We start from the raw sequence: 12,081 nt of genomic DNA, 5'->3' as shown, positions 1-12,081 counted from the left end.
TAAATGTGCAACCATGCAGAAGAATAGTGGTTTTTCACTGCTGCTGTTGCTCAAAGTCAGACCCTCCAAAGGCTCTTCAAAGTGCCATGGTACATCCACACGGATGACATGCTAAGAGACCTTAGAATAGATCCGGTCAAAAAAAATGGGTGAGACTCTACAGAAACCACCTAGCCACCCCCCAGTAAAAGTGCCCAGATGCACTAACTCGGAAAAGGCTCTACATAAGATGTAACAATTTGGTTTGTTGAAATAGCAAAATATGTTCGGCATCACGGAAGATTTTCGATGCGAAATACACCTGTTATCGCCATTACTATAGTAAGTTTTCAAGTGTTAATCAATAAAACTAAAATGACAGTTTTTAACACTGTTTTGGAGAGTACTTATTTTTTGTTTTATTTTTAATATTTTTAGTTTGATTCTGCAACACAATTCAAATAAACACGGCACCTCTAGAATTGTCTGAAGATTAATCATGAGAAACTAAAATTACAGAACATCATTACGTCTCGATAGATTTTTAATGAAATCTGATAAAATCTTGAACAATTAAGCTATAAGGTGTAAAAACTTTTTGTAAAGTGCTTAAAATTCAGTTCCTATTTCATTTAATCTAAAAACTATTTTTAAACACATGACGAATGAAGTCGTTTTTATACGATTTTTTAATACGTCGAATTACATTTTAAAACTTTTTTCGATTTTCGAGTTTAGTTTTCATTCTGTAAACATTTCCACAATTGAAAAAGCAATTATCCATGAAGCAATCGTATTTTCAGATATGAAGCAAGTAAACTTAGTCAACCAAAATCAGTAAAATTCAGCAGAAAAACGGATTACCAAAGTGGGATTGTTAGGTTCCATCAGAAAAAACTGCGAAGTCCAATTAAAAGTGAAAACCTTTGGAGCGGTCGTGTTAGCAAAGTTGCAACATCAAATCCAATTGCAACGAATTAAGCGAACTATCAGCACAAATCCGTATACTTCTCTTCCAGAGTTGGGAAAATAAGAATAAAAAATAGATAGACGAATTAAAACACTCAACAAATTGAACGCCAGTAACTAAATTGAAGTAGTCGAGACGAAAAAATTGTCTATTCTGACGGAAAAATCGAAAACAAAATGTAAGTGATGGCAATGGAAGATATCACATTCGGACGAGTAGAGAAGATACATGCCGCATTGCAACTTATGATGCCAATAATTTTAAAGTTTTTTACTGGTCTATTTGGAAGAGAAGAGATTCAAATGTTGGTAATGTTCAACAATTAAAGTAACGTGTTTTTTTATTTTTAGTTTAAAAATAGTACAAAAAAAAAGTATCAAAAAAACTGTTAAAATAAAATTTAAAAAAAGAACTAATAAAAAAAGTGTAGAGAATCATATAATTATAAGACTATCCAGTTAATTATGAAAGATTTGGCATTATGTATACTCTATTAAAATAGTGTTTAAAAAAATTTAACAAATCAACAATACGAAGATTGCTATGCTAATGTTACTCTATGAAAATGGAAATTGAATATATTTTTTTTTTATATTATTTCCATTATAATTCTGTATTAAAAATGTTTTTTATTTTATTTTTATTATTTTACCAATTTTATTTACTAATTTTAGCCTAAATTATTCCGATTTTCAAAATAATTATGTATTTATTATAGAATAGTTATTATTTATTAAATTTGATTTTAACGTTAATAAGAAAATAACAAAAAAAAATTTTTGTTGTTCTTGTTCACTATTTTTCGAAACCTCTCTATTAAATACCACAGTTTCTATTTAAGTAAAAATAATCACTACGGTCAGTCATATTGAACGTTAAAATCGAATTTAATAAATAATAATTATACTATAATAAATATATAATATAAATAAAGTTATAAATATAACTAAAATTAATTAATAAATTTGCTAAAAGAATTAAAATTAAAACAATTTAATAATTAAATATAAGAAACCTCAACATTTTTGCATATATATATAAATAAAACTTAACATTAATTTTTGACCAATGATATTCTCGAAATGCAAACGAAGGAGGAACATTACATATTCAGGCAATATTAAAATAAATGCTTTGAAGTCAAAAGTACCCAGCAGCATTTTAAACAGATTTTCAAATAAAAACTTAGAACGGTTGCTCCAACATCATTTCTTAATATTGAATATTTACAAAAAACAATATAGATTTAAAATATTATATATTATACAATAAAAATATTATACATCCCTATTCAGTTCATTATTTAAGTTATTATAAGAGTTGGCAGCAATTTTGTATACATATATATCCATATATAGACATACGTATATCAAAAAATGGTGATTTTGACTGACCTTCGCGTTCGACAGATTTGGCACCACTAAATTTTTTCCTTCAGGGATACTTCAAAACAAAGGTGTTTATCAAAAAGCCAAGTTCGTTAGACGTACTTAAAGGCAACATTCAATAAATTGGACCACCTAATGTTGCCATCTCTGTGTATATATGGTACATTTGTAACATAGATCTAGAAAGTATTTTATCATTTGTGTCATTTTCAAGATATCTATTTAAATAAACGTTTTGTTGAAATATTGATTTTTGCTGTTTCTGAAATTTGCAAAGCTTCTTTAATGTTTCTAGCGTGACATTATAAAATATGTACGACTATATAAAACCAAAAATTTTCCAAAATTATTTACTTTTTTATCTTTGAATTAAAAGGTTTACTACACATATAAAGGTTGGAAGCTATAAAACAGCTAATCACGACATGAAAGCTGGAGTTTCTCAAAGAAGTGTTCTTGGTCCGATACTTTACATTCCGTTTACTTCGGATATACCTAACAACTCTCGTCTTGTCACTTCTACGTTTACTGATGACACTATCAAAATAGTTTTATAGCATCTAGAGACTTACTTGAACGCCTCGAACTCATTGTAATTTGGTTAGCCAACTAGCGCATTCGCATAAGCAAAAGTGAAAGCACGCATGTAACGTTTACACTGTGACAAATGTCCCTCAGTTATCTTCAATGGCTTCACCATTCCACAATTAAACGCCATATCGTATCTGGATAGGAAACTAACTTGTGTAAACATCTTAAGGCTAAGCGAACTCAAATAAAGCTAAAGGCACAAAAAGTTCACTGGTGATTGAACAAAAACTCCAAGTTAGGGCTAAACCACTAAGCGTTACTCTATAATAGTTTACTTAAGCCAATTTGTAAGTATGGCGCTGAATTCATTTTCTGTGCACTTATAAAATATCCGACATTATTTCATACCTAAATCATAAAAATTTATTTCTTTATAACTCTGTTAAAGGTTCTAGAGGAAGCTCCAATCATGTGGCAGTATTTATTTATAATTTTAGTTCAATATAGAAATTATTTTAAGTGTCAGCAACTAATATACAATGTCAGCACTAATTCTATTGCAAATTATAATAATCACACAATGATTGCTCAAAAAGGTTTGCTGTGTCAATTACACGTTTGGCTTCTCAATTACGGTTAAATAAAACCTGGACTTAATAATTCATAATTGAAAATAATAGAGAATATAACTATAAAATGTTCCGCATATGACGTTTGTTGCTACAGTAAAGCTAAAATCCTTTCACACCGGAATAAAAACAGCGGATAAACCCAGAGCGAAAGGAAGCAAGGATAATCAATTTTGTTAAATTCGTTTAGTCAAAAACATGAAAGGATTTATTTTCCTCCTGTACATCTGCTTGTGCATCAATTTATCAGCAACAAATGGGAACGATTTGCGAGTTGCCAACGACTCCAGCAATCTCTCAGTGTCCAGTTCAATGAGACGAGTGAATTTATTTATCGCGTATTTTCACTTTCACGGTGTTCACAGTGTGCATCTGGTCATTTGTCATGATGACACGAGTGAGTTTCGGATAAGGAAGTGAACAATTCTGCAATATCAAATTAAATTTATTGTGTTAATTTTCAGGAGAAGAGAAACGTGAAATTCAGACGATTCTTGGCAGCTTATTGGATGAAGGTTTCTATGTGCGCACCTACAATGGTCGCGACTACAATGATGAAGTTATAACTGCTCGATTATTTGAACCGCCAATAACTTTTCGTAGCGACAATAAAACTAAACGTCCAATAAATTTTAAACTAGAATCCTTAGCCTTCAAAACTGGTTATATTCTAATTGATTTTGCCACATCCTGTGCATTAAATGTTTTGTCCTGGTCAGCTGCAAGTGAGCAAAATTATTTCACAACAAATCGCTTCTGGTTGTTATTGACAGAGAGGAAGGAAGATATACAATTGTTAAATGATGAAGATATTTTCATACCGCCTGATGCAGAAGTCCGCATTTTGGTACAACACAATAATTCAAATCATTTTAATCTCATTGATGTGTACAAAAGTGCTAAGGAACAACCGATTCATGAACACAATGTAGGGAATAAGCTTAGTTCTGCAGAAGATATGCTGCGGGCTTTACGAAAATTTGGATCTGCCATAACACACCGTCAAAATCTGGGTGGCATCACCTTTAAAACTGGTTTAGTCATAGCATTTCCAGATATGTTTACACACATTGAGGATTTATCACTGCGACACATTGATACCATATCAAAAGTCAATAATCGTCTAACAATTGAACTCGCCAACAAACTGAATATGAGGTGGTGTGTCCAAACAAATCTTTCAAATCTGAAATTTTTATTTTATGTGTTTGTCACTCCCTACTTTTAGTTTCAACACCCATCAAACTGATAATTACGGTTGGCATCAATCAGACAATTCCTTTGATGGTTTAATGGGTCGCTTTCAGCGCTATGAGTTAGATTTTGCACAGAATGCCATTTTCATGCGCCTGGATCGCATTGCGTTAGTGGACTTTGTAGCTGAAACATTTAGGATACGCGCAGGTATTATGTTCCGTCAACCGCCTTTGTCAGCCGTGAAAAATATATTCGCTCTGCCATTTGAAATTGATGTCTGGATATCGATTTTTATGTTGATGGTATTTGTAGCTTTTGTTTTGGCCATGGAGTTAATGTTCTCACCGTACGTTCACGATATGGACTATGGAGACTGTGTGGTTTTTGTATGGGGCGCTATGTGTCAACAAAGTTTCTATGTAAACTTAGGGAATCGTTCAGCACGGGTTATTATATTTACTACATTTGTGGCCACTGTGTTTCTGTTCACGTCTTTTTCTGCCAATATTGTTGCTCTACTACAAAGTCCATCGGAAGCTATACACACGCTAAGCGATTTAAGTCAGTCACCTTTGGAGATTGGTGTGCAAGATACAGTCTATAATAAAATTTATTTTAATGTAAGTATACACATAACTTTTTCTTTAGACTTTTTTATGAATGTTACTCGGATTCACCCAGGCTTATAAGTACAATATGCAGAGTTATAGTCAGAATCAATGTCTTGTACACTAACCTCAATGGAACTTCTAGATGAAAGAAAACACTCAAATCGACAGTTCGATACCGTACTTATTAGCCAAATCAAAGATACTTCTTTGTATTACACATATTACACATTACTTAATTAAAGTATAAAGTAAGCTAATTAGCTGATGATGATATTCATAGTCTTTATTCATATAAAGACGATCTTGTATATATGCACACAAAAACTTTTTCCACACCTTGTAATTTGGAATTTATGTGATGTGAATTATATAATAAATAATTAAGTATTTATGTGTTAATTTATTACATATTTATTTATTTATTACATAACATACCTATATATTATATGTTCTGTTCAGTAGCGAGGCGTCAGCTTTTTGGCAAGGTGTTCACAATTTAATCAAAACAGAATTCCAACTATAACGTATTCCCCCTACTTCTAAGTTTTGTCCTTTCCACAAGCAAATAGCGTACAAGACCAATAAAACAATTTATTTAAATGTTCGCAGCCTGTGATCCACTGGTTTTTATTTACCATAAAGCTATAGCTGTAGGAAAACGACGACTTACCATAGATTTCGACATTTTTACAACAGGTATCAAATTCTTCATATCTGGAGTTGGTTTATTCATTTTATGAATTAAAATCTTTTTTCAGAAGATCGTTTAAAAAAAGATATTTGAATCAAATCTTTAATCACACATTAATTCATTTCTAAATATTATTTTTCACTTCAAATTTCTTTAATTTTTTTCTTTACTTTTACCATTTGCTAGTATTAAATTGCAATAATGACTTTGTTATTGATTTATTTCCAACCTCTATATAAGAGTAAGAAACTCTCATGCATTCATTTACTCTTTTACTTTGTATTTACAATGCCCGGTTCAGTTTTTATACTGAACCATTTCCCCATATAAAACAGCAACCGTGACTTTGATTGTATTTGCACGCTTTGTATAAACTTTTGGTTCAGTTTAGTGGAATGATCCTCTCGTCAAATGTAAAGCGATTTTCGCTCAGTTATTTCTTTTCTCTTTTGTATTTACTTTGCATAACATTGGAAGTGCACTTTTTTTATTGAACTGCTTGCACGCATTAAATTAAGAGTTAAGATTATTTTACGTACATATATTTGTTTGTATGTTTTGTGTTGTGTATTCAATATTGAACATAGTCCCAATGTGAATGTTATTTCATTTGCATGCTTTGTAAGCAACGCGGTGCAGTTTTAATTTTGAACCTTAGTATATTTTAAGAGGAATGTGTTTTCTCTTTTATTAATTGTAAGTAATGTTGGGTGTAACTAACACATGTGTGATTTTGTTTGTATTCTACGTTTTGTGTTTATGTTAATCTGTTTGGAAAAGCTATTATAAAAAATTTTAAGTAGCAATATAGCGAGATTATTTACCTAATAAAAAAAAATCTAAAAAGGAAGCTTTGTTAAGGTGTTCAGTGAACACTCTGAACCATTCGACGCCTTGCCTCTGGTTCTGTTGTATACCTTATATGTCTCTATAATTTTTAATTTACCTATATAATTTTTTGAATTTTTTTAACTTACAGGAATCAACTGACCCCATAACTAATCGATTATATCACAAAAAAATCGCACCAAAAGGCGAGAATATTTACATGCGTCCACTTATTGGTATGGAGAAGATGCGTACCGGCTTATTCGCCTATCAAGTAGAGCTACAGGCGGGGTATCAGATAATAAGTGATACATTTAGCGAACCAGAGAAATGTGGTCTCAAAGAATTAGAACCTTTTCAACTACCCATGATTGCCATTCCGACACGAAAAAATTTCCCCTACAAAGAACTTTTTCGCAGACAGTAAATTTCTTCCATAAAACAGTTCCTTTCTATTGTTTTCCTGAACTATTATTTTTGTTTTTTTATTGTTCTAGATTGCGCTGGCAACGTGAAGTTGGTCTTATGAATCGTGAAGAACTTAAGTGGTTTCCACAAAAACCAAAATGTGAAGGTGGAGTTGGTGGCTTTGTTTCCATTGGTATTACAGAATGTCGCTATGCTTTAGGAATGTTTGGCTTCGGGTTTTTCCTGGGTTTATTTGTCTTTTTCTTTGAAGTCATTTTTAAACGCGTAAGGATTAATTGGATTAAAATTTTTTTAAAGAAAAAATTGAAAAGGACCGTCTACTAAAAATATGTAAACCATAAGTTGAATATTATTTATTATAAACGAAGAGTCTTTAAAATTAAAATTACACTAATTAGTAATAGATAAATATTTTATATAAGGATATAAGTCTCAAGCATCAATAAATTTAGTGATTGATATTGTGACATAATTGCACAAAGAACTTAAGTGTTTTCTTGCATTGTTTGTTTTTAAGGACATATTATTTTAAATAATATAAAACTAAAATTACTCTTATTAAGACATTAATTTGACAGCTCCTCTGCTATGAAGTTAGGATCTATATCACAGTTCCGTAATTCAAAAAAACTTATTGATATCGAACTGCTACAACGAACGACTAACTTTGCATTTGAGGTCATTGCATCTGATACTCCCAGGCTTTCGGACATGGCTTTTCCTTTCAGAATTTTAGTTTGAAATAGTCGGTACTTAAAACAAAAAATTACATCCTATATTGATTATCGTGGTCTCTTCTTTGAGCAAGGATAATGTTATCTCGACTATGTTATTGATGGGAAAAATGGTCTGACTTTGGTTGTATACATTGTGACCGAAAAGTTTCCGGAAAATTTTAAATAAAACGCAAAATTCTTAATCTTCATCAATATTTATTTTATCTCCTTCAAAATATGCTCCATTAGAAGCGATACACAAATGCCAACGTTTCTTCCAATCATCAAAACATTTTTTATAGGCGCTTTCCGGTATGGCTTTGAGTTCCCTCTGCGAATTCTGTTTTACGTCTTCTATGGATTCAAAACGCGTTCCTCTGAGTGGTAATTTGAGGTTGGGAAACAGGAAAAAGTCACACGGTGCAAGATCAGGTGAATACGGTGGCTGTTCGATGGTATTTATTGAATGTTTGGCCTTAAAATCGTTGATAATGTTGAACAAATTGAGGTGAATCGGAACAAGCCGGGCGTTGACACGTCGCATACACAAATTGTCCACCAAAATCAAACGAGCCATCTCACGACCGATGCCTAGCTCTCGTGCTATCTCTCTAACACTCACATGAGGATTTTTGAACACGATTTCCTTTGCCTTTTCAATGTTTTCGTCGGTGGTAGAGGTCGAAGGTCGTCCAGAACGCGGCATGTCTTCGACGGTCGTACGACAGTCCTGAAAGGCTTTGTACCACTCATAAACTTGAGTTTTCGATAAAACTGATTCCCCATAAGCCTTTTGTAGCATTCGCAACGATTCTGCACACGAAATTTCGTTCGAAAAACAAAATTTGATGCAAACTCTTTGTTCAATATTTTTTTCCATTGTTTTTTTCGCAACGCACTACTGAGGTGAACTGGTTTCAACAGCTGCCGTAAACGAACTGTCCGACAGATCGCGCTCATTTTTGGCATAGTAATTGTCCTTAATTGCTGCCAAACTACATAAACTTAAAATATCGAAAAATATACAGCGCGCGAATTTTAAATGAGAATTTCCGAAAGCTTTTCGGTCACAATGTATGTACATTTCTTTTTACTACATGTGTACACATGATTTTAATAGAACTTTTATTGTATTTATACCATTATACAATATATTGAGAAAGCAAAATTTTTAGGCATTGTTTTCGATAGGAAACTGAGCTGGAAAGAAAATGTTTTGGAGCGGGCTAGGAAAGCAAACATTGCTTTGCTCCTTTGTCAAAAAGCTATTGGTAAAAGGTGGGGTTTGCAACCACGTATCGCTCAATGGCTATACACTGCTGTCATTAGACCAATACTTCTGTATGGCATTGCCATATGGTGGACAGCTCTTGATAAATCTTCGTACTGTACGGTACTGAACAGGGTTCAGCGCAGGGCTGAACTCTGTATAAGTGGTGCTCTGTGTACAACACCATCTATAGCATTAGATCTAATGGTCCATTTAATGCCACTTGACATCATCAGTAAGCAGTTGGCAGCATCATCTGCCCTAAGACTTAAGGCTACTTCACAATGGAAGGCTAGTGACTATGGGCACGGCTCGATTCTAAATATTTTCAGTCCTACTCCAAATAACATTGACTACACCTCTCCGATTCTCGACTTTGATAGAAAATTTATTGTTAGATTCCCATCCAGGGAAGCTTGGTTGTCAGGAGGTCCCTCCCTGGGTGAGGGTCTGCAAATTTTTACTGATGGTTCAAAGATTGGGAGCGGCGTAGGCAGTGGAGTTTTCTCAGAGGGGCTGAATATATCCTCCTGCTATAGGCTTCCGGATCACTGTAGTGTTTTTCAGGCAGATGTAATTGCCATTAAGGAAGCTTTAGCTTGTCTAGAAGTAGGTAATATACTTGAAAGGAATATATATATACTATCGGATAGTCAAGCTGCTTTAAAGTCCTTGAGTTCTGTCCAATTCACATCTAGGACGGTCCTTGACTGCTACACATCTCTAAATGAGATGTCGACGCAGTTCAATATTTCTCTAATCTGGGTTCCCGGTCATAGGGATATTTACGGCAATTGTAAAGCAGACGAGCTAGCCAGACGTGGTGCTTCAGGGAACCACTCGGAACACCTAAACAATCTGGGCATATCGTTGACTTCATGCAAATTGATTTTGAGTTCTTCCTGTACCGAACTTTTTAACAAAAGATGGGAAGACTCTGCGATATGCAGGCATCTGTATGCAATGTGGCCACAGACCAACAATAGAAAATCGAAATCTCTCTTAGAGTTATCCCGTAGAGATATCAGTCTTGTAGTAGGTTTACTAACAGGTCATTGTATTCTAGGTAATCATGCTAGGAGACTGAATCTACCGTTCAACCATTTTTGCCGCAGTTGTGGTGAGGATGACGAAAGTGCCTCTCACCTGCTTTCTTCGTGTCCGGCACATGCACGGCGTCGCCTTAAATTTTTGGGGGCTTTCTTTTTTGAGGATCTTGACGAACTTCGAGAACTCCCTCTATGCAGCATCGTAAGCTTTGTTAAAGGTTCTGGATGGTTTTAGCCCATGGGTTTTTAAATAATACGGTATCACAATGGGCCTATGGGCCTAAGTGGATCCCCCTGGGATCGCCGTTTTAACCTAACCTAACCTATACCATTATATATGTACCTTATTCAAATGGCTCATTTTGGTCAAAAATCAAATCAACAGGCAAGTTAAAAAATCAGCTGTTTAAAATGAGAACAAATGAATTACAACAAATGTAAACACTTTCAAATGACTAATTTGAAATAAGCTATTTGAGGCCAGTGTAAATGCCATAAAAGAACTGATTAATCATTGATTTTTTTATATACATATGTACAGTTTTTCCTCTTAATAACTATTTGTTAACTATTTAACTATGGTATTTAAAAATTCCAAGAATTTTTAGTGATACATACTCTTGACACAATCCTTTACAGATTTTTCGTTAAGTGATCAATTCGTGTTCTCAAAAATAATAAATCACAACCAAATCTCGTACGATAACAGAATACGATATCACCAATTTACGAAAAAAAATTGTGTGTTTTTGATTTTCGTTTTCGTATTTCTAAATTTGATATAAATTTTACACAAAATGTATATTTAAATTTGGCACCATTACGTATTTTAAATATTAAAATATGTTAGTTTCGTAGTGCTAAAAGTTATATATTATATAAGTTTAACAATTAAAAATAAAAATAAAAAATGTAATTATTTATTTAATTATTCTACAGCTGGTTTATGATTTCGTTCTAATATAAACACTGCAATTGAATTTGTTAATGAAAGAACGCTGACTCTGAGCTTCAAATTTGGCAGGGCACAAGTGCAATCCCTGGTACTTGCAGTCTTAAGAATTTATTTGCGAATAATTAAATACAAGAATTATTTTCAAGACCACTGATGATGGTTATTTGGTAATACTCCAAAACAGCTGTATGGTCAATCAAAAATTCAATTAATTAAAATACTATAAAAATAATTTTTGTTGTTGTAGCTCACTACTGTTCGAAACTTCTTTGTTAAAAACCACAGTTTCTATTAAAGTAAAAATGGTCATTTCTGTCACATTGATGTTAAAATCAAATTTAATATATTATATTAAGTAATCCTGAGAAAAATTTAATTGTTTTATGCCGTTTGCTACAATTCTTTGTTAAAATTAAAACTTTATTTATAAAACTTCTAATTTTAAATAAACATTGCGGCAATGCAGAGGTGTTATGCAGAGGTGTTAGGTGAATTATCTGTATATTGTTATATGACATTTCAAAAAAAAAAAAACTAGAATATAGTAATTTGCCTTACAAATCGTAGTGACCACAGAAATCGTGAACATACCTTCAATATGATTTACACTTGTGACAATGATATTCGTGCAATTGTTGTAATGAACAAAAAGTAAGCATGGGCATACACCTTAAAAGAAATTGGTATAAACCTGATACAAAATTTCAAATCAACTGCAGTAAACACTAGTTATCGGATAGAAAATATATATATTAAAGTTTTGCTATTATGTGGTTAATTATTTAAATATTTTTTCTTATAATTAAAGTTTATATTTTTTCTTTGTTTATTCAACATT

At 32.6% G+C, this 12,081-nt stretch overlaps 1 protein-coding gene across 1 annotated transcript; it reads left to right on the top strand.

Moving 5' to 3' along the window:
- The first annotated feature begins 288 nt into the window (after positions 1-288).
- Positions 289-11,898, top strand: LOC119685061 (glutamate receptor ionotropic, kainate 1). The gene is made up of 7 exons (XM_038099253.1): positions 289-382; positions 3,748-3,894; positions 3,968-4,655; positions 4,726-5,314; positions 6,976-7,247; positions 7,322-7,517; positions 11,782-11,898. The coding sequence occupies exons 1-7, from the start codon at positions 289-291 to the stop codon at positions 11,896-11,898; spliced, it is 2,103 nt and encodes a 700-aa protein (XP_037955181.1).
- Positions 11,899-12,081: the final 183 nt, after the last annotated feature.

The sequence above is a fragment of the Teleopsis dalmanni genome, chromosome 1 (genome assembly GCF_002237135.1).
Source record: "Teleopsis dalmanni isolate 2A chromosome 1, ASM223713v2, whole genome shotgun sequence".
Lineage (NCBI taxonomy): Eukaryota > Metazoa > Arthropoda > Insecta > Diptera > Diopsidae > Teleopsis > Teleopsis dalmanni.
The sequence above is the reverse complement of the archived record's forward strand: the minus strand, read 5'-3'. Positions and strand labels throughout refer to the sequence as shown.

Excerpts from the sequence above, each read along its gene's own strand:
- LOC119685061 (XM_038099253.1), top strand. The coding sequence starts at position 289 with ATGCGAAATACACCTGTTATCGCCATTACTATAGTAAGTTTTCAAGTG. Across the intron at positions 3,895-3,967 it reads CATTTGTCATGATGACACGA|AGAAACGTGAAATTCAGACG; the intron begins GTGAGTTTCGGA and ends TTTCAGGAGAAG. Across the intron at positions 4,656-4,725 it reads GCCAACAAACTGAATATGAG|TTTCAACACCCATCAAACTG; the intron begins GTGGTGTGTCCA and ends CCCTACTTTTAG.